The sequence below is a fragment of the Phacochoerus africanus genome, chromosome 3 (assembly GCF_016906955.1).
Source record: "Phacochoerus africanus isolate WHEZ1 chromosome 3, ROS_Pafr_v1, whole genome shotgun sequence".
In the NCBI taxonomy this organism is placed as follows: domain Eukaryota; kingdom Metazoa; phylum Chordata; class Mammalia; order Artiodactyla; family Suidae; genus Phacochoerus; species Phacochoerus africanus.
In genome coordinates this window covers 192708575-192729525 of record NC_062546.1, presented here as the reverse complement: position 1 = coordinate 192729525, position 20951 = coordinate 192708575, and the positions used below count along the sequence as shown (strand labels likewise).

Sequence of the window (20951 nt, the reverse complement as noted above, 5' to 3'; positions counted from 1 at the left end):
AAGAAATTGCACTTAAAGATTCAGCAGCCAGAGAGTATAAACACAGGGGATAAACACGTCTGCCTGCATCAATCAAAGACAGCTGCAGTCTACCCCCAGAAAGGTGAGCAATTATTTATGAAATTATGTCTTCTTCAGCGATTCTACGTTGCAATCTTAAGAGGAACCGAATGAAAAAAAAACAGACAACATCATGTGCCCAATTAACCAAGGAGTCACATGCATTTTCAAAGTCAGGGGATTTTACATATACACTATTTAACCTCATCATCTGGGAAAAAAAAATTTAGCTTTAAAAAATACTAGTAATGAAATAGGCCAGCATGTTCTTGAAGAAGTCTCTGTGTATATGTGTGTGTGTGTGTGTTTAAGATTGGTGTCTGATTCTATCAACTATACATTAACACAAATCTAAAGAGAAAAGAGGTGCTATTAAGAAACATTCTGCATAGGGCTCTTTTGGAGTTTTTGTTTGTTTCTTTTACTAGATCAGTTTCTAGTTTAGTGATGCTAGGGCCCTCACTGCCTTCGGGCATTGGCTGATTTTTTTTTTTTTTTTAATCCACAGAGTGGTTTTTTTTTCCCCTTGGGGTAGACTTGGACCACCAAGATACTATTATGGACAAGATGCAAGGATCTGAGCACAAAAGCCTATACATCTGTAGGTTGAATCATCTAGTCAGTAGCTCAGTACCGCAAACTTCACAGACCAAAGAAATGTGCGCATATATCCGTAAGTTATGCTTAAAGGCATTGGGGTAAGCATTTGTGGTCTCTTTGCCCAGGTCATTGTGAAGCCCACTGGGCAGACCACATGTCTTCAGGAGCAGCTCAGAAGCCAGGGGTCCAGAAGTGCCCCTGCAGTGACTAGGATATTCCAAAGTGAATTTTGGAGGGTCCTAGAAAGTTTTTCCACCCCCTTCCTAAGTTGATGATGATCATTAAGTGGTCCATGCCATTTAGGTACAGATACAGCTTTCTCTTATTAAGATGATATTCCTTGGAGTGATAAAAGTATAAGCCATTAGAGTTTTTGATGATAACTGGTACTTTTTTTTTTGTCTTTTTTTCAGTGCCGCACCCATAGCATATGGAGGTTCCCAGGCGAGGTGTCAAATCCTAGCTGTAGCTGTCAGCCTATGCCACAGCCACAGCAATGCCAGATCCGAGCCGCATCTACGACCTACACCACAGCTCACGGCAATGCCAGATCCTTAGACCACTGTGCAAGGCCAGGGATCGAAACTGCGTCCTCAGGGATACTAGTCAGATTTGTTTCCACTGAGCCACAACCAGAAGTCCTGATAACTGGTATGTTTTAATGGCAATGGGGAAGAAGAAACTGGGGAGACTGGTCGGGTATAGATAAAGTATCCTTAAGAACAGATACTCTGAGGCCAAATAAACTGGGTTCAAGCCTCAGATTTACTTCCTAGGTGACTCTAGGTAAGCTATCTCCATTTCTTCCATCCTTTTTTTTTTTGGCCACTCCTGAGGCATATGGAATTTCCCGGCTAGGGGTCAAATCGGAGCTGCAACTGCCAGTCTGCTACAGCCACAGCAACACTGGATCCAAGCCACATTTGAGACCTACACCACAGCTTGCAGCAACACTGGATACTTAACCCACTGAGCAAAGCCAAGGATTGAACCTGGATCCTCACAGAGACAACCGTCAGGTCTCTAACCCGCTGAGCCTCAATGGGACTTCCAGTTTCTTCCATCTTTTAAATGGCAGTGTTAATATCACTTGCCTCCAAGTATTGCTATGAGAGTAGAATACAAGCAAAATGCTTAAACAGTGTCTGGCATGGCATAAATGGCATACAAGTAAGGATATGCTACTATTGCTATAGTAGCATTCTCAGGAAAAAGATTGCATCCTTTCCCCAGATCCTCAGCACTACTTGTATGTATCCCACTCTGGGCTTGGTTGGTCTTGAAATTGCTTCTGAGGCAAACCTGTTTGTGACAGAACCTCATCACCTCCTTTCCCCATTAGCATCATCAGGGCTAACTACCGAGATCTTTGGCTCACTCATGACAGTTAGACCTCCTCATTGCTCTCATCATCCCTTCTAGGGTCCTCCAAGTCAGACTCCCATTTTCCTGTATTGCTCTCCAATATTGGCTGGACCATGGGGCTGGGTATCCTCTCTAGACTTCACACCCTTGCTCTCCATCATGGCTCCATCTGGGAGCTCCACCTTGCTCTGGCTAGTCCTTCCCCTTGAATGGTTTGGACCCATCTATTCAAACTTCTAGGATAAGGACTGCTATTGACTTGAGTCTCAGGTTCCCATGACTGTCTGACCAACAGCACCAGCTCCTACCTGAAACAGTCCTTACCAGTGAGTCTCAAACTTAAATGCTGAGGACTTCTGATGAAGGAAATGGCACACATTTGACATGACTGAGGTTCTAAGCACAAGAATGGACATTATTCATGTTATTTCCCACCAGTGGTAAACTCAAAGCCTCCCTGCCAATCCAAACAGATGACCACGACTTTTTTTTAGGGCTGCACCTAGGGCATACGGAAGTTCCCAGGCTAGGGGTTGAATCAGAGCTGCAGCTTCTGGCCTATGCCACAGCTACAGCAACACAAGATCTGAGCCACATCTGTGACCTATGCTGCAGCTGGTGGCAATGCTGGATCCTTAGCCTACCAAGCGAGGCCAGGGATCAAACCTGCATTCTCATGGATACTAGTTGGGTTCTTAACCCCCTGAGCCACAGTGGGAATTCCCTGCATTTTTTGCAAGCTGCCAACTAATCAGTAGCTTACTCAAGGAAAGAAAAACAGTACTCACTCATTTCAAGCTACTTGTATTTTACTTACCCCCCCCTCCTTTCTCTTATATAAATTCTGTTATAACTTTGTTAGATGGAAGCAGCGTGTTATAGTTTCTCCTGCACACAAGTAAATTGTGTTGCTCATATGTAACCATATATCTCTGAGTTATTGTCGGAGAGTAGGCATGAATATTACTGGGGACTGTCCTTAAAAAGTCAAGATCCCAGGCCCAACCTCTAGAATTCCTCATTGAACAGGTGTATCTATGATAAAGCCCAGGAGTCTATATTTTTAACAAGCAGGAGGCTCTTTGCTTTCCATGCTCTGAATGACCCAAGGATCTTCCTTGGAGTGTGTTCCCATGATCCTGGCCTGAGAACCTCATTGTCACTGGGTCTGGGCTCGATTTTTCTTCTGAGCTGCTAGGTGGAATCTTGCTGAGGCAGGAGCCAGTCTGAGGCCAGAGCATGGAACTCTGAGCAGGAAGGCAATAAATAGCAGGAGAGGAGCCTGGCAAGGGTCCTGTCTTTATTTAAGAAGTTTGGCAGAACACAGAGGCCTTGATCTTACCTGGCCTTCTAGAACCCTCCTCACGAGGGGACCTTGGATCTCTCCAGCCGTTCTGGGTATAGCTCAAGTCCTAAATGCCTTTGAAGAATCTGATTGCTCCAGGGTCTCCACATCCTGCCCTCAACTCTGGCCTAGTCACCATGTTTCCAGAAGTTCTGCTCAAAGTCAGCATGGATGGCAATGGGCAGTCACAGGCTGAAGGTTCACAAATTCCCCAGAGCAAATGAAGGATGCAGACTCGTGGGTTTTCTTCCCCACCCTTCCCCTTGGTATTTCAATACCTGTTTCTCTTCTACCCACTGTCAGTCTCTGCTTTCAAAGGAATAAGGGGCGGGAGGGTTGCTTGCTAGATTTAAGTGAAAAAGAATTATTTTCAATAGACTAAACAAAATGTGTAAGTTCTCCTAAAATAAAGTAACATTCATTTCATGTTCCTGGGACAGCTTGGTTCTTGGGAAGATGATATCTCTAACATCTCAGCTATGAATCCAAGAACTTCATCCAAGACTTAGTAAATGGATTCAAGTGGCCTTTGAAAGTAAAAGCCACAAAGTTTCTACACTGAAGGTCACCCACCTAAGTTAGAGGAGAGGCTCCACAGACAAGTTTGGGCATCTGGTTTCTTGGTCCACAACTGATTAACGGTGTGATAACACAATGAGGAAAAGCATGAAAGGAGAATAGAAAAGAAGGGAGGGGAGGAGAGGTCAGATGCATCAACAAAACTAGAAGAAGTGCAGGAGGCAAGAAAACCACAAGAAATAGAAGAATTTAAACGAATTTAAATGATAGACCCATAGAGAGCTAGTTAGCTCTACAACCTCAAATAGCCCCTCAGATGACATTCTAGTTTCAGAGTGGAACTGTCAATACTGTGTCACTGCTATTGCAGATGACAGGAAAACGAGCAGCCACCACTGTGTGAGCAATGGGGCGGGGGGGAAACTGCTGGACATTTCATGTGCATTAGCGCATAGTAGGCACACAGTGATGATCCCAACATGAACTTGGACCATAAAGATGGCTCTGTGATGTGAGTGTACTCTCCCTTTTTCTTAAAAGTGGGGTACTATACACATACAGAAATGTGTTTGAAGAGACTTCCTTCCAATTTCATTATTTTAAATTTAAAATTATTTTAAGATTAAATTAGTGAGTTGGATCAGTTGCTTCACCAACTAATGTTTTAGGCACTGCTGGGACCTCAAGGTACTTTTATTTTTTATTTATTTATTTTTTTTTTACGATTTCTTGGGCCTCTCCCGCGGCATATGGAGGTTCCCAGGCCAGGGGTCGAATCGGAGCTGTAGCCACCAGCCTACACCAGAGCCACAGCAACACAGGATCTGAACTGTGTCTGCAACCTACACCACAGCTCACGGCAACGCCAGATCCTTAACCCACTGAGCAAGGCCAGGGATTGAACCCTCAATCTCATGGTTCCTAGTCGGATTCGTTAACCACTGAGCCATGCATGACAGGAATTCCAAGATACTTTTAAAAAGAGGAAAGTATCTGCATTGGGCAGGAGCTACGGGACACTTTTTTTGGTTTTATTTTGTCTGTTTGCCTGGTCGTTTTGGGTTGCTGTCTCCATGTTTGGCTTTTTGTTCTGTTTTGTTTTAAGAAACTGAATGGAAAGGCAAAGATTACATGTGATTCCCAACTTTATTTCATCAGACTCACAGGACCCATTTATATCTGTAATTGTAAAAATACAATATAACATCTTAAAAGTCTAAATAGGGAGTATTTTTAAGGCTGAAAAATAAGATTTAACAGTGGAAAACTGTGTATCTCCATTAATTCATAATATCATTGAGTATGATGAAGCTCTTTGGCAAGTCCAACCCACATTTTTTTAAATAAAGATACCAGATGACAGAGTTCCTGTCATGGCACAGTGGTTAACGAATCTGACTAGGAACCATGAGGTTGTGAGTTCGATCCCTGCCCTTGCTCAGTGGGTTAACGATCCGGCGTTGCCATGAGCTGTAGTGTAGGTCGCAGACACTGCTCGGATCCCGCGTTGCTGTGGCTCTGGTGTAGGCCGGTGGCTACAGCTCCGATTCGACCCCTAGCCTGGGAACCTCCATATGCTGCGGAAGCGGCCCAAGAAATGGCAAAAAGACAAAAAAAAAAAAAAAAAAAGATACCAGATGAGTGGGCCTGTATTTTTTTTTTCCTAATCTCCTTTGCCCCGCTGTGTCTGGTCTCGGTGCTTCATTTGTGCTTCTCTGTGTACCTGTGTTGGCACCTACACTTGCTTACATGTCCTTTTGACCGTATATGTTCTTTTTTTTTTTTTTGCATTTTTCTTGGGGCCCTAATTTCCTAGTTATTTTCTTTGCCAATTCACATTATTTTCTCCTTTAAATTTTCTATGTACATGTTTCCATTTTTAACCTTTTATCACATTTTCTCCCTCAAGTATATTATAAAATGTAATTATATTCTTCATTATGATTTTTACATTTTCATAGGGACATACATTCATGCATTTATATTAAATACAGGCTAAACTTTTAAAAATATTTAGTTGAGAGGATAAAAGTGTTCTCTTTTTTTCACACTTGATTCTAGATAATAATTACTATGATTCATGGCTCTTGATTTTTTAAAACAAAGTAACCCATTTATGACCTAGGTTTTCTAGGGGATCTAATCAAAGGATATATAAAAGAACATGAGAAAGGAAGATAAAAATGATAGGTAAAAAACGATTATTTCAGTCTCCAAATTCACCACAAAACATATCTATATTTCACTTACTTCTCATAGAGACACAGAAATTTACATCAATGAAATACAAATTAATCACTTCTTATATGCCTTGTATTTTCCATCTCTCTGCATGAATTTTAAAATATTAATAATAACCAATTAAATAAAATTATTATAGAGTATAAAGTGTCTTCATGTGCAGTTAAACAACATTACAATGTCCCATCAACTAGGAATAAAATCCTAAAACAATTAATGTGAAGGCCATAGTTAGGAAATTATGACGAGAAATTAAATTTTTTCATTCTACCACGATTATCTTATTTTATCTCCTTCCTATTTCCCAATCCCCCATCAACAATTATAAGCCTGTAAGACATAAGATTAATAAATTGGGTGTGTCTTTTATAGATTATTAAAAATAAGAGATGAAGGCATACTTTTTACTTGACATAGATTTGTAAGTGAAAGCAGAAAGATTGTATTTGCTTGAATTTAATACCAGAAAATTACCGACACTGATATTTCCAGTAAAGCAAGAGGGGTATGGAGAACAGAAATACCAGCCCTACTTTTATTTCTGAAATGTAAAAAAAAAAAAAAAAAAAAAGCCACGTGTGACTCAGGGGTCATGAATGTTATACACTTCTTATCACTTCTTCTGTTCCTTTGTTATCAGCAGGTGTCTACAAATCTGTCAGGAGTGAAGGCACCAGTTGTGTCACTGAGTGTAATGCAACAGTAATTGTATGTTAACTCAATTATCAACAATTGTGGATCTACTTTTTGGATTCCAGAGGGATTCTGAGAGCCCTATGATTTTGTTAACATCAGACAATGTTTTTCTATTTTCTTCCAGAGTCAAAAGTAAATAGAATTGGATTATTCATTTGTACTATCTGCATTTTTCCTCCCTTCTATTTGGGTAAAGTAAAGTAATGAAATTCATGTAACTTGGGGGCATGACCTTTCTTGGAAGAGTTGACACACAGTTAATAGCATATGGGAAGAAATTTAATCCTTGGATCCCTTATAAAAGCTTTAAAGAGCCTGGATCACTTTTCCATGCACAAGCTTGGTTTTAGGAGCACACAGCACTCATTCTGGAGCGGAATGGAGGAGTCTGTGACATATAGCACATAGACTGATTCTAACAGATGGATTTTTCTTGAAATAACTTCATTAGTTAATCACTTTTTTTACATATACTTTTTCTAGCTAATTGGTATAACTGCCAGCTGGAGCTGTTAAGAATCCTCCAGAGAAACTGGTAGGTAGGCAGAATATCGGCTAATTTCACCAATTCAAGGATGAGACATCTACTAATCTCATACCAAACATTCTGGTTTTTTGAGGGTGAAATCTTTTTCCTTTCATTTTTATTTTTCCCCTTTGACTTATTCCAAAAACCTTATTCGATCAGTGTTTAAACCAAATCAATCATCTGGAAGAAACTTTCAATTTTAATAAATTATCTAGTCAGAGTTTCCCAAACTATTGACACTACAGTGGAGACAATCATTTTTCCTTCCTTCCCTCCTCTCTGCCTTCCTCCTTCCCTCCCTTCCTTCCTCCCTCCCTTTCCCACCTTCCTTCCTCCCTCCCTCCATTCCTCCCTCCCTTCCTTCCTTCTTTTCTCCCTCCCTCCCTTTCTCCTTCTTTCTAATTTTTGCAGCAGAATATCCTGTGCATTGTAGGCTATTCAGCAGCATCCCTGGGCTCTACCCACTTGATGCTAGTAAAATGCCCAGTCATAATAGCCAAAGATGTCTCCAGGCATTCCTTAATGTCCTTGGGAACAAAAATCACCCTGGTTGAGAACTACCACTCCAGAAACAGGTTGTTCCTAATTTTTAATTTGAATTTTAAAATAATTTTTAAAAATAATGTATGTATTTAATTCTAGATATGTTTAAAATATGAGATTTCTTTTTTCCCTTTCAGTCAGGTACATGAAAAATGGGGGGGGGTATTTAAGTTCATGCTCTCATAAATCTCTCTGGTTAAAGAGAAAAAAGGATAAGTGAGATACAATTACCAATGAATATTGACTACTTGAGAAGGGTTATCATATCTTCATCAGACTTGTCAAAGCTTTATTTTCCTTAAGGAAAGTACTTGGTGTGACTGTATCCACAGATAAATAAAACCCTGTGGCGGGATCACTTAAGATGTAAATGTTAATTTTCTGCTTATGTGCCTTGAGGCATTTTTAAATAAGGTAAAGCAGTGTAATTGAATGAAATGAACACAAACCTGGGATCTGTTGTGACTTTACAATATCATTAGGAAGAGACCTGGGCACTCACCAAAGGATTAGCCAGTCAAATAGAGATATTCCCTGCTCTTTGAAATTCGGTGGTAAATATAATGTTCACCACTTATTTACCCCTTAGCGATATTTCTGTATTTTATACATTGATGGACCTAGGAAGAGTCCCATAGGAATAAGATGCTAATTACCAAAGGTTTTAAAAGGGAAACAATGAACCTCTTCTGGTTTAGCAAGAAGGTAAGAAAGTAACAACATGGAGAAGGCCAAGAGAATCTTTCAATGTTTTGTTTTGTTTTGCTTTGCTTTTTCAGCCACACCCAAGGCATATGGAAGTTCCAGATCCAGGGATGGAACCTAAGTCAGAGCTGTGACCTACAGGCAGCTGCCGCAATGCAGGGTCCTTAATCCACTGTGCCACAGCAGGAACTCCCACTGCTTTTGTTTGTTTGTTTTTTAAGTAATAATTCTATTTGAACTGCCTTCAAAGGCTTTCTGATACAGATTCACTGAAACAAACTTTCTTAAAAGATAATTTTAACATTACCAATTCTATATTTGAAAATAATTCCCCCCCCAATCAAGACAGGTACCTAAAAATTTTATAGTGATCTAGTTCCTTTGTTAGTCTCCCCAGAGACACTTAATAATTTAGACCTTACACTTCATTTTGAATTTAAAACTGACTTGTCTTTTTAATATGTGATCTTGTACAGACTGTCACTTTTAGTTCTTCCAGAATGCACTATTCCCTTTCGCACAGCAAAATTAAAATCACACATCTTGAGATTCCAGCTAAAAGGATCAAAGTTCACCTATTCTGTGCCTCTTCTGTACATCACGGGCTTCCCTGCATCCCTAGGTCACTAAAGGATCATCCATGCACTTACTCTCTGCAGGTTCTTTAGAACGACGGCCGCTGGATGACTTCCTCAGCAGGCTGCGTCCGGAGGTAAAGAGGCTGGTTAGTTCTTCCAAAGGACTCGTGGGTGTTCTGGACCTGGAGCCACTCGGAGCTGACCCGTAGGTGTTCACTGCGGCATTGACCATCTTACTCCCGTCCTGCGACACTGGTCTCGTGGTCGAGTGAGGCACTGATGAAGAGCTCCTGGAGAGGCTGCCTGAATGCACAGCATCATAGGGCGGAGGCCTTTTGAGGCTGAGCGGGGTCAGGGACCTTCCCATGCTGACCGGTGATGGGGAGGCGGAGTGACTTTTGGGGTAGCCGTGGGGGGACTGCGTTCGGTACAGGGTGGAAGGCGGGGGAGGGGATGAGGAGAGCACGGAGGCGGCAGGAACAGGTCCCAGGGCCCCAGCCTGGTCTTTCTCCAGTTTGGAGTGGCCGGAGGCATGAGATGGCAAGGAGGATGGCGACGCCCCGGCCTGCTGTTTCATATAAGACACGTTTTCCAGCACAGGCAGCTTTGTGACCTCCAGCGGAGTGAGCGGAGACTCATCTGAGTTGGGGGAGCACTGCACGGGTGCTGGCGGGAACACCAGCAGCGGGGGTCTGTGAGAGAGCAGGTTGGGAAAGGGCGGGGGGATGTCACAGAGCAAACCCTTTGGAGTACATGGCACTGAGGACTTGGCGAAGTCCAAGTCAGGCACCGTGGGAGTAGCACACTGCGAAGAACAACTGTGATGGTCAAGGTCGCATTTGGAGTCTTGGCCTAAATCGTCAAAAATGGGGTATTTCATTTCTTCGTAGACGGCCTCGCTCTGGTCGTCATCGTCCTTCCTGAAGTCTCTGAGAATGTTCCCCACCATTTCGATGTACACAGGCTCCTCCTCTTCTGGGTCCCCTGCGGGGCTGCCCACCTGGGAGAGAGAAGAGTCCCGTGGGAGCGACGTCCTCCTGGGCCCGTGCTTTTTGATGTATGTTTCGTCAAAAGACGTGCTGAGCTGAGTGTTCGGATTCCGTTTGGGTTTTGGAGGAGGGATCTTCTTTGAATATTCATCACTGTGGGGTCTTGGTTTGGCTGACACTAAAAGAAGAAAAACATGGGAAATAGATGAGCACAATAGCAAAGCTTTCAAAAATGACTTGCAGGTGGGTTCACTACTCTACAATTCGGGGGTGGGGTAATTTGCTTCATGTCTAGCTGGAGGCCTAGACTCAAAACCCAACAAAATCAAACACTTCATATTTAGAAAAGCATGATGCAAGAACAGTAGTAATATTTATCTTCAAGCTAATATTAATAAACCAAAACTGATGAGTGCATTACCATCAGGAGGTTTTATCCCTCTGACAATTTCTAAACAGAAAATTTCAGATGCCACACATCAGATAAAAACAATCATTCCTATAAGGAAAGCAAGTCAGAGAAAGACAAACATCATATATCACTTATATTTGGACTCTAAAAAAAGGATACAAATGAACTTATTTGCAGAACAGAAACAGACTCATACATTTTGAAAACAAACTTATGGTTACCAAAGGGGAAAGGGTGGGTGGCGTGATGGACTGGGAGTTTGGGATTGGCATAAGCACACTGCAGTATATGGAATGATTGGCCAATGGGGACCTGTTGTGTAGCATAGGGAACTCTGCCCAATTTTGTGTGATAATCTATATGGGAAAAGAACCTGAAAAATAGTGGATGTGTATATGTATAACTGAATCACTTTGTTGTACAGCAGCAACTATCGCAATATTGTTAATCAAATATACTTCAATAAAACTTAAAAACTCGCAAAGTTCGTAAAAATTAACCTCCAAAAATTAAGCAATAAAGGAACTCAGGGGGAAAAAAAAAAAAAAACTAGAGTTTCTGTTAGCATAAGTAGTTACAAAAATACCATGGGGATTGAGCTCTTTTAATGATGTGGCTATTACACATGATCCCATCTTGCTTTCATTTGGGATAAAAATGTTCCAGCCTGCTAGACTTAATCTCTGTCTTGGTTCAGATAAATAACTTCCATACAGATGGGGCTGATACTTCAGGGGAAATTGATGTGAAAATCTTATGAGGCTAGACAAGTTAATCTCCAGATCTCCAGGTATTGTTGATTATGGTGTATTTGTCTGTTTTTGTTCCTAAGATCTCATATGATATCCCAAATGTTGTCTTGGAATGAATTTATTAGATATATTGCCCTGGCACATCAGAGCCCCCTTGAGAGTTTTACAAGGATGATGTGTAAATTTCAAGAATAATTTCTGGAAACTCACATGTGTACAAGTGCATCCCACAGCTTCCTGGAAGCCTCCTCCCCCCCTTATAATGGAACATAAACTTCTGGCACCTCCAGTAGGGAGGAACTGGAGGGCAACATGCCTGTGATTGAAATCAATTGTTTAGCATGCAGGGAAGGTACTGGAGTCTTGTTATTATCTCATTATCTTATTGTCTTGATATATGATCATCACTTATGCAATGTGGCAGAACATAGTTGCTTGTGGTAAATGGTGGCATATAATGTAAGTTGAGAGTAGAGCTTATAGGATTAAAAGTATGAGAAAATAAAAAGTTTCTCTATAATTGCAGTTTGAAGGGAGGGGTACAAATCAGGAAACATCCCCAAATTTCCTTTTTTTTTTTTTTTCCAGCTAGCATAATTTATGACACAGGAGCTTTTCTGAAACTTACTCCAGAGGAGCAAGTGCTTAAAGCTGAGTTAGGTGACTAAGCTACACATCAATCATGGCTTCAGAGAAAGGCAACCCATCAAATACTCCAGCAGTGGCTAAATCTCACACTTTTCTAGGTCATTCCTGCTTTCAAATATTCTACTTCATTGTAACCATGATGATGATTTTCCTCACTACAATAAACAGCTTTTCAAAGGGAAGTTCCTTAATGTATGTAGATTTTAACTTATAGTAGGAAAAAAATAGATGCCATTTTCAGAGGCCAGGGACATGGAGGGGTTGGGATAGTATAGTAATAGAGTTTTTAATGTCAAAAGGGAAGAGCCTAGGGACATACGGGGATGAAAACTACCTAAATAATTCTTTAAGCAGGACCCAAAATGTCCAGTAGTCCTCTCTGTATCTCCTACTGGTCATAAAATATTACTAGTGTTGAAATTACCATGCATGTTAATTTTCTTTTTTCTTTCTTTCTTCCTTTTTTTAATATGCTTTTTAGGGTTGCAATCAAAGCCTATGGAAATTCCCAGGCCAGGGGTCAAATCAGAGCTACAGCTGCCGGCTTACGCCACAGCCATAGCAACTCGGGATCTGAGCTGCATCTGCGACCTACACCACAGCACACGGCAATGCTGGATCCCCGTCCCACTGAGTGAAGCCAGGGATGGAACCCACATTCTCACGGATACCAGTCAGATTTGTTTCTGCTGTGCCACGACAGGAACGCCCTGTTAATTTTCATATGATTTAAATAAATCATCAGATTATATACAAAAATCTGAGCCCACATAAAATAAAGTCATAAATTAATGAATGGGACTTAGAACTAAAGGGACTTTGGAAGAGCCCGGACTCAGAATAACAAAAGTCCACCAACACTTGTCTTCTGAAGCCATCCCCAGCCAGAAATACCATGGGGATTGAGACCTTGGTATCCTGCCATCCTCCACCCGTGTCATCCTAGGCTAAATAATCACCCTTCCCAAATATTTCCCAGTGACTTTTGAGTTCTAGGAATTGAATGGTGTGGGAAGTAGCCAGGTGCTCTGTTAGCCTAGAGGATTAACCTAAGGCTAGGAATGAATGAGTGTCCATGAGATGGATAACTTCATCATATGGGGAAGACTCATGGCACAATTAGCTGTGATTAGCTACGCTTATTCTAAAGATTTTCATTTTTCTGCCTCCTAAACTATAATTCACTGCCATTTTCTTTGACCCTTCACTAAAGTCTACTTTGCTCAGGTCTACTTCAATATAAACTTGGATAGTTGCACAGAGAGAAAAAAGAGGACAGACAGAACACAAGTGCCTATTGAGCCCAAGCTTAGGCAGCAGCACTGTGTGGAAGGAAGAGGTTAGCCCAGAACTCCCAGAAAGTGAGCGGTCAGTGGTCAAGCTGGGAGTGATATGGAACTCAGGGAAGCAGCAGCCTCAGGAACACTCTGGAGCCAACATCCTTCTTCCCAGCTAGATGAGAAGGTGGTCTTTGAAATGGACAAGACCAACACTTGAGTTGCACTCAATATATGAGCAGATGGCAGTTATTTTGTTTGCCAAATGAAACTGAAAAAATGAAATAAAGATCCATAATAGCTACAGAAAGATGGAAGAAAGAAAAGGGTTCTATTCTAGGACACAATATAAAATTAAGGTAACTATTCATTATGAAGGAATTTAGGTAATTTATTTGTACCATGAGGAAAAATTCCACCCCAAATCAAGTACAGATATTGTCTAATGAGGGGAATTAAGTATAATATGTAACTCTTATGATGACACTGAGGTGACCAAAATTGATGGTTGCTATGGACTGAACTGTGTCCCCCTCCCCCACAAATTCATATATTAAAGCCCTAACCCTCAATGTGATGTTACTTAGAGGTGGGGCCTTTGTGAAATAATTAGATCATGAGGTCATGAGGGTTGGGTCCTGGTGATGGATGAGATTCATGCCCTTATAAGGAGTCACTGGGGAGCATCTTCATTGTCTCATTCTTTCCACTATGTGAGGACATAGTAAGAAGGTTGCCACCTGCGACCCAGGAAAAGAATTCTCACCAGAAACTGACTATGCTGGTACCTTGATCTTGGACTTCTGGCCTCAAGATCTATGAGAAAATAAAGGTCTGTTTTTTAAGCCACCCACTCTGTTGAATTTTGTTGGGTCAGCTTGAGATGGCTTAGATAACAGAATATTGATTGAGCCTTATGTAAAAACCCTATATATATATGAATCCTGAGCATCCACTTTTTGATCCTTGGCATTCTAATCCTTTAACCAGCTTTGAGAATTAATACAACTCTTCCCCAGTCCTTCAAACGTAATTTGCACCTGCCCCAGCTGAATACACAGACACTGATCCCATCAGCAGGTACTCACTCGGGAGCATCCCTCACCTACACCACCTGTTATTATGATGCTCCAACCTCTGATTTGTACCAAGGCACATATCATGTTTTATACATGTCATGTACAATGAGCATGCAATGCTATTTAATTAGACCCATTTTCCAGATGTTCTTTGCTTTTTATTGTTGTTTGCTTTGGCATACAGACTCCCTGCTCCACCAGGCTGTGTGTGTTTCTCTGCCCACCATCAGAAGCAATTCTCCAGCTAGCTCGCCGGGGAATCCTTCATTCTCTGCACAACCTTCTTCACTCTCCCCTTCCTTGTGTGGTGAAAAGAGCCTAATGAAGGCAGATTAAGAGACTTCCAACACGTTTTGTTTCCTGCTCCTCATCCTTTGTAGTAATCCAAGTTTGAAATGAGAGTATTGAGGATGATTTAGTGAGTAAAGTGATAAGTAAATTACAGGCAATTGGGATGAGTAAGAAGACTCATTCCTTCAATACTGAGAGACTTCTATTCCAGGCAAAGTCTGCTTCCCACTCCACACTCCCTTTGCAACCTCATGATTCTCTTGGGAAGGTCAGAGGATGAAACAATTTCATCTCTAATGAATTGATTTTCTCTGCATTTGCCATTTTTTCACCTGGTTTCACCTTATTCCAAGTATTAAGTAAATAATTCATGAAGCAATGGAACTTTGTTCCAACTGTCATATATACTTTGTTTGTTTACCCGAATGAAAGTCTGAAATTTTTAGCAACATTGTCCCATAATCTATTCTATTTTAACATCGCTCTAGGAAATTCAGGAAAAACTCATGTTTTCAAAGTTATTTCTTTAGAAGACACCTAAAAATAGTCTTTATCTACATCCATAGATACTGAAATACTGCTAATAAAGGACAATAAAAATGGCATTGCAAATTTCAACATTTAACTAAATTCAACCACATTAAAAAGGTGGTTTCACTGCTCTTGAATGAATTTTAAATTATTTCTATTAAGTCCAAATATAGGAGCAATAATTCCTATTCAGCTCCAGAACACACATTTTATGCTAAAAATAGTCTAATGACAGTAGTATTGAATAAGGAAAAAGTGACATTTTTGAAATGAAATATCTGAGCACAAAGGTTATGCATGGCTTTCAGTCATGCCCAGATGATCTGCCTTTCACAGTTAATTGTGGAAATTTGCCATGTCCCTTGTCAAACTATCCTTCTGAAATAATTTTTTTTCCTTATTAAGAAACAAAATGAAATGTAAAACCAGGCTTTAGAGTCTGTGCATGTTCTTCACCCAAGAAGTGAAAAAATAGACAACACAGGTCAGTGTTTCCCTGATGGAAAGGCTCTTTGGCCACAGAATCCCAGAATATGGAGGGCTTTTAGAGATTATCCAACCCCAACTCCATATTTAAATGATGAAAAAATATAAATTACTTATCAACCATTTAAAAAAATCTTACTATGTCAATTCAATCTTTTATGCCTTTTAAAGCAAAGGAAAGAGGGAAAAGCTCTGTAATTCATTATGTTGTATATAGCACAAAGCATCATTTTAAAAGTTCTCAGTCCATGCTGTAATGACAGAACCATCATTGCATGTGCTGGTTACACAAATATATTTAAATGTCTGGTTACAGAGGTATATTTAGGTGGCTCCGGTTACAGAGGTATATTTAAATAGGTAATTCAAACAGGGAAATGAGAGTCCAGTGAACAGAAGTAGTGACCACAATGCGTGATACTGAACTGGCAGATTCCAGAAGGTGAGAGACACATTTCCCACTTTCAACAGAACTGTGCTCACAATAACTTTCTTTTCACAACTCACAATTCCAGGGGTTTGAGGGATATTTTTATTTTCACAGTCACTATCCCTATAATAGCATCCACAAAATTATTCTTTTCTTATTTCATTTTTTTTTTAAATTAAGGTCTTTAAAAAGGGATGGGCCTTACAAATACCCTTGGTCTGTTCATAGTAGGACCAAGAAAAGTGTGATAATGTGCAAAAAGAATCATATTTGCAATTGTAGTATCTGTGTTGTAATATTGTTCTGGATCTGCCAACGAGGAAACTAGAGAACTCAGATGAAAGTATGGATGGAAATCAATAATGCATAACATGGAACTGTCTCAACAGTATGGTCTCAAAGTTGAATGGGATAGAAGTAGTCTTGGCTTAAGCTAGATACAGGACATTTCCTATGAACAAGAAAAGATGACTCAGACGACAGATTTAAGAGCTCAAAGATTTAAAAAAAAAGAAAAGAAAAAAAAAGAGCCACAGGGAAGCAAAACTTGGAGCAGAACTGGACCCAAATCAATAAATATTTTCTGTCCTAGACTGTCCTGGAATAGGGAGAACTGAGCTCACAGCATAACTGGACTTAACTGCTATGAGCCAGTGACTTCTGCATGCCTCCAGCCCCTACTTTTTTGAACAAGATTGTAAACTGCAATTTTCCTACTCCTGACCCGCCAGTCTACATCAGGTTTCCTAGTGCAGACAAACTGTGCTTTCAATTAAGAGGACTTTGCATATAAGGAATTTCACTCAAGAAGGCTCAGAGCACCACAGACATGATTTAGATGATGAAATCCTGGATTTCAAGCTGATGGTGTAATGCAATGAAACTTCAGGGCAATATTTGCCTAATTGGAAATATTGTGACCAGAGGGCAAGTTGTGATGGACAGTCTTCCAAGAGAGTCACCGTCAATTCCTTCCCTCCTGGTGTGACTTGCACCTTTCTGTAGGTAGTCTACGGCCCTCTCTTCAAATCAGGGCAGGCTTCGTGACTTATCCTGACCAACAGAAAGTGACAGAAGTGATATCCTGAGTCTTGGGCTTCTGAGAACTGACAGTTTTCAGTTCCTCTATCCCAAAAGCCAATTGCCGTGTAAAACCACAGACCAAGTTACTATGAAGAAACTCAACCTAGTTATGTGAAGAAGTCATGTGGGAGAGAAAGACAGCCTGGGCATGTGATGCTTTGTTGGACCTTCCAACACATCCCCATTGCCAACTGAATACAGCTGAATGACAGACCCCCAACCAATGACACATAGAGTAGAAGAACCATTCCTACAAGCCAAGTCAATTTACAGAATAATAAGAAGTAACAAATTGTTGCTCTTTTTAGCCATGACATTTTGGGTTGTTTAGTATCCAAAATGGAAAACTGGAAAAACATCCTAAAATTAATTTCCTGTATGTGTGTCTATCTCATAGAAAATGCTATCATTATTTTCATAGAACCAGAGTACAGTATGCACCTTGAGGGAACAGAAAGCACCCTTCCAGAATAGAGATATTAAATAAGTAAGATTGCCTTCTGGGTAGTATAAAATCACCACAGGATGATTCAGAGAGGAGATATAACAAGAGATTATATACTTTTTGGTCCAAAAGACTAGATTGAAATCTGAGTGAAGGTATTAACATATGTAAAGAAAGAACAAGCAGAGGGGATCTTTTGAGCCACAGGGACTATAAAATCAGGAAACTTGCAGAGCAAAAGGTGGTCGTCCCCCCACAGCAATGTCTGGGGGGTCCGGTCCTCTGTTATATCCCTGTCGTGAGGATGGACTCAGCATGTTCGCTCATCAAGCATAAAGCTGCTGCATATATGATTCTTAATGAGTCGTTCCTTCTTTAAAGTTTCATCAAGAAACTTTTTAGTAAGAGTGACTTCCAAAATAGTAGGCATCTGTTTCATCTTAGAAACCAGCAAGGTGGAATTCTGGTTTCATACACTGCTTTGGTCTGAATGTTTGTGCCTGTCCCCTAAATTCATACATTTGGAATCTTAACATTTGATGTCATGGTGTTAGAAGGTGAGCCTTTGAGAGGTAACTAGTTTGTGAGTGTGGAGCCCTCGTGAATGGGATTAATGCTCTTATGAGAGAGACTCCAAAGAGCTCCCCAGCCCTTTCTACATGTGAGGATTCTGGACAGGTCATCAGTCTGCAACTTGGAATCTCATCAGAATACAACCATACTGGCACTCTGGGCAGGGACTTCCAGCCTCCAGAACTGTAAGAAAAAAATTCTCTTGTTTATAAGCCATAGAGTCTTGGATAGTTATAGCATCTCTTTTGAGCTTGGCTACTATGCCATCTTGGATATTCTAGACATCTAATGATGGAGTCTGAGTTTCTAGGTTAAAAACCAGTACTGTACAAGGACAAATTCACCACAGTAACACCACTGAAAGGGAATCTGTCCAAATAGGCAGCCAGCACTCCCAAGGAGACACAACCCTCTATTTATAATGTGCATCACAAATGTCTAGTTTGATATTTCCATCCCAGGCAAGTATCTTATTCCCAATCTCCTCCTGCTCTTGGCATGGGATGTCCTGTAGACATGGCCCATTTATAAAGAACAGAAAGTGGCTGTGTCGTGGGCATTTCCTTGGCTACACTATTGCAGCCTCTCAGATTCTACCTGCCATTCTATACTTTATCCAAGTCTAAAAGTAATAGAGAAAAGAACTGGAGGAAATGGATCCACTGGAGAGAGAGAGAGAGACTGCTCTGAAGGAATGATCTCAGTTGGACAGGATGCTAAAATATTAGATTCCATAACTGACAAAAACTATTCTTGATAAAACAGTAGTCAGGCTCCTGGACCATCTTCTAAGCCTATTTACTCATTCCCTTGTAAAATCCATTATTCATAACAACCTTGTTAAAGTCAGTTTCACCAAAACCCATCACTCTCAATATCTGATTCCCCTTGACATCTTATTGGGTTCTCCATCTTCCATCATCCTCCCAGTGATGTCTGTCCCCCCGGCCCATCTCTAGCAAGAATCCTGCAGGTCAGTTGAGCCAGAAACACCCCATTACCCTCAATATTTCTTTTGAGTAATTTTCTCTCCACTGATTCCCACTCTGCTTCCTGGCTATAAATTCCCACTTGCCCATACTATATTCAGAAGTGAGCTCACTTCTCTACTGAGGTCTCTTTTCCCTTATTTGCAATAGTCCTAAATAAAATCTGTTTTTACCACTTTACTGTTTGGATGTTTTTTTGTTTAACATGCCTGAATGCTACGTGGCTGGCTTCTTCCTGGCACTCAGATCTCAGCATAAAAGTCATTACTTTAGCGAGGTCTTCCACAACCACCCAACAGTACTTATTGCTTTGGATGTTTCTTTTTTTAGTTTCTCAGTTGGCTAATTATATAAGCTTCTATGGATCTCTGTATGCATTTTCCCTTATACTCAAGTATAATCTCCAGGAGAGCAGTGGTTCTCTTTGTCTTGATCTTCGCTAAAGAAGATCCATGTAAAGTAACCAGACCATCACAGGTTCTTGGCAAATATCTATTCACTGTTCAGGGAAGAGTAGACTTTTGGCATTAAAGTCAGTGTTCAGAATCTCAGGTGTTCTCCTCCAAAGTCCTGAAACGTCATGAACAATCTTCTCATGCACCGTTTCCTTAGGCATGATTTGAATCTAGAGGCAGGAAGATGAGGAGGGATGTGAAGGGTAGTAACAGCAGTAAAAGAAACGAAGGTGTGGATGAGAGAGGGGTGCGTGGAGGCATATCCAATATTACCCACATGCAGAAATTGAGGAAGGTTAACTATTTTACCTGTCCCAGTGGAAGGATGGAAAAATTAACTGGAGAATTAAAACGGTCCTCTTCCAGTTCTCTGATACCAAGGAAAGGTCAAAGGCAGAAATGAAGACAGGCAGGGCAGGCAGAACTTACAAGTTAGACCCTGCATTGCACAAAACACTTAAGGTCTGAGGGCTCTTTAGACATCATCCAAGGCCGACAACTGGGGTTATAACAATCATTTCCTGAAAAAATAAACCTCTCTTTTGCTATAAAATTTGGTATATCGAGGTCATTAGCAGTGATGTCACAAATGGGGGGGACCGGGGGGAAAAAAAGTACATTAAAACTTTTTCACAACTCTCATTCTTCCTGTGTGTGAAAGAGACCCCATCCTGTGATCTGTATGAGCTGAGCACCACTAAAACAGCATGCCAGACAGCCCATCATGACCCATCATAACACCCATCCCCTTTTTCCCTTGGCATTCTTCAGACTCCCTTCACCGTGGCCAAACCAAACTGCCACTGTTGCCCACAGTTCTCAGATGTGTACGTGTTCAACCTTTGCTCTGACATTTTCCTCTGCTTTCCCATCATCTTACCTGTATCAATCCTTCCCATCCTTTTAGGCCCGATCAAAGTGTCACCACCTCCTCCTCTTCCTCTTGACTTTTTGCCCATTTGTGCCTCACTATTTTCTTGTCACTATCCTTATCTCCCACCTTATACTTGGTTATTAGCTTCTGAGGCTTCAAGATTAGAAACTTCCCAAAGGCAGCATCGACTCATCTTTTTAAAAGCCCCAATAAACTTAAGAGATACATTTTCCCAATAGGTATTTGTTCAATAATCACTATACATAGTTGTTCACTAGACAACATAAACTAGCAATGCATAATCATCTAAATCACCTATTCTCTTTCTAAGATATTCCTTCAGATATTCATACTTCTTCCCTCCATTTTCAATGTTTTTTAATGAAAGTTGATCTCAGAGTTTTTCGCAGCACCTAATCTTAAAGACTAGTTTTGTTTAGGAAGAGAACTTATATA

General features: G+C 40.8%; 1 protein-coding gene across 1 annotated transcript in view; it reads right to left on the bottom strand.

Annotated features, from left to right (window-relative positions):
- Positions 1-20951, bottom strand: part of NYAP2 (neuronal tyrosine-phosphorylated phosphoinositide-3-kinase adaptor 2) — a 246569-nt gene that overhangs the window by 92679 nt on the left and 132939 nt on the right. Inside the window, exon 3 of the mRNA XM_047770497.1 lies at positions 9254-10348. Within this exon, the coding sequence (XP_047626453.1) occupies positions 9254-10348 (1095 nt within the window). The remainder of the gene's footprint in view (positions 1-9253; positions 10349-20951) is intronic.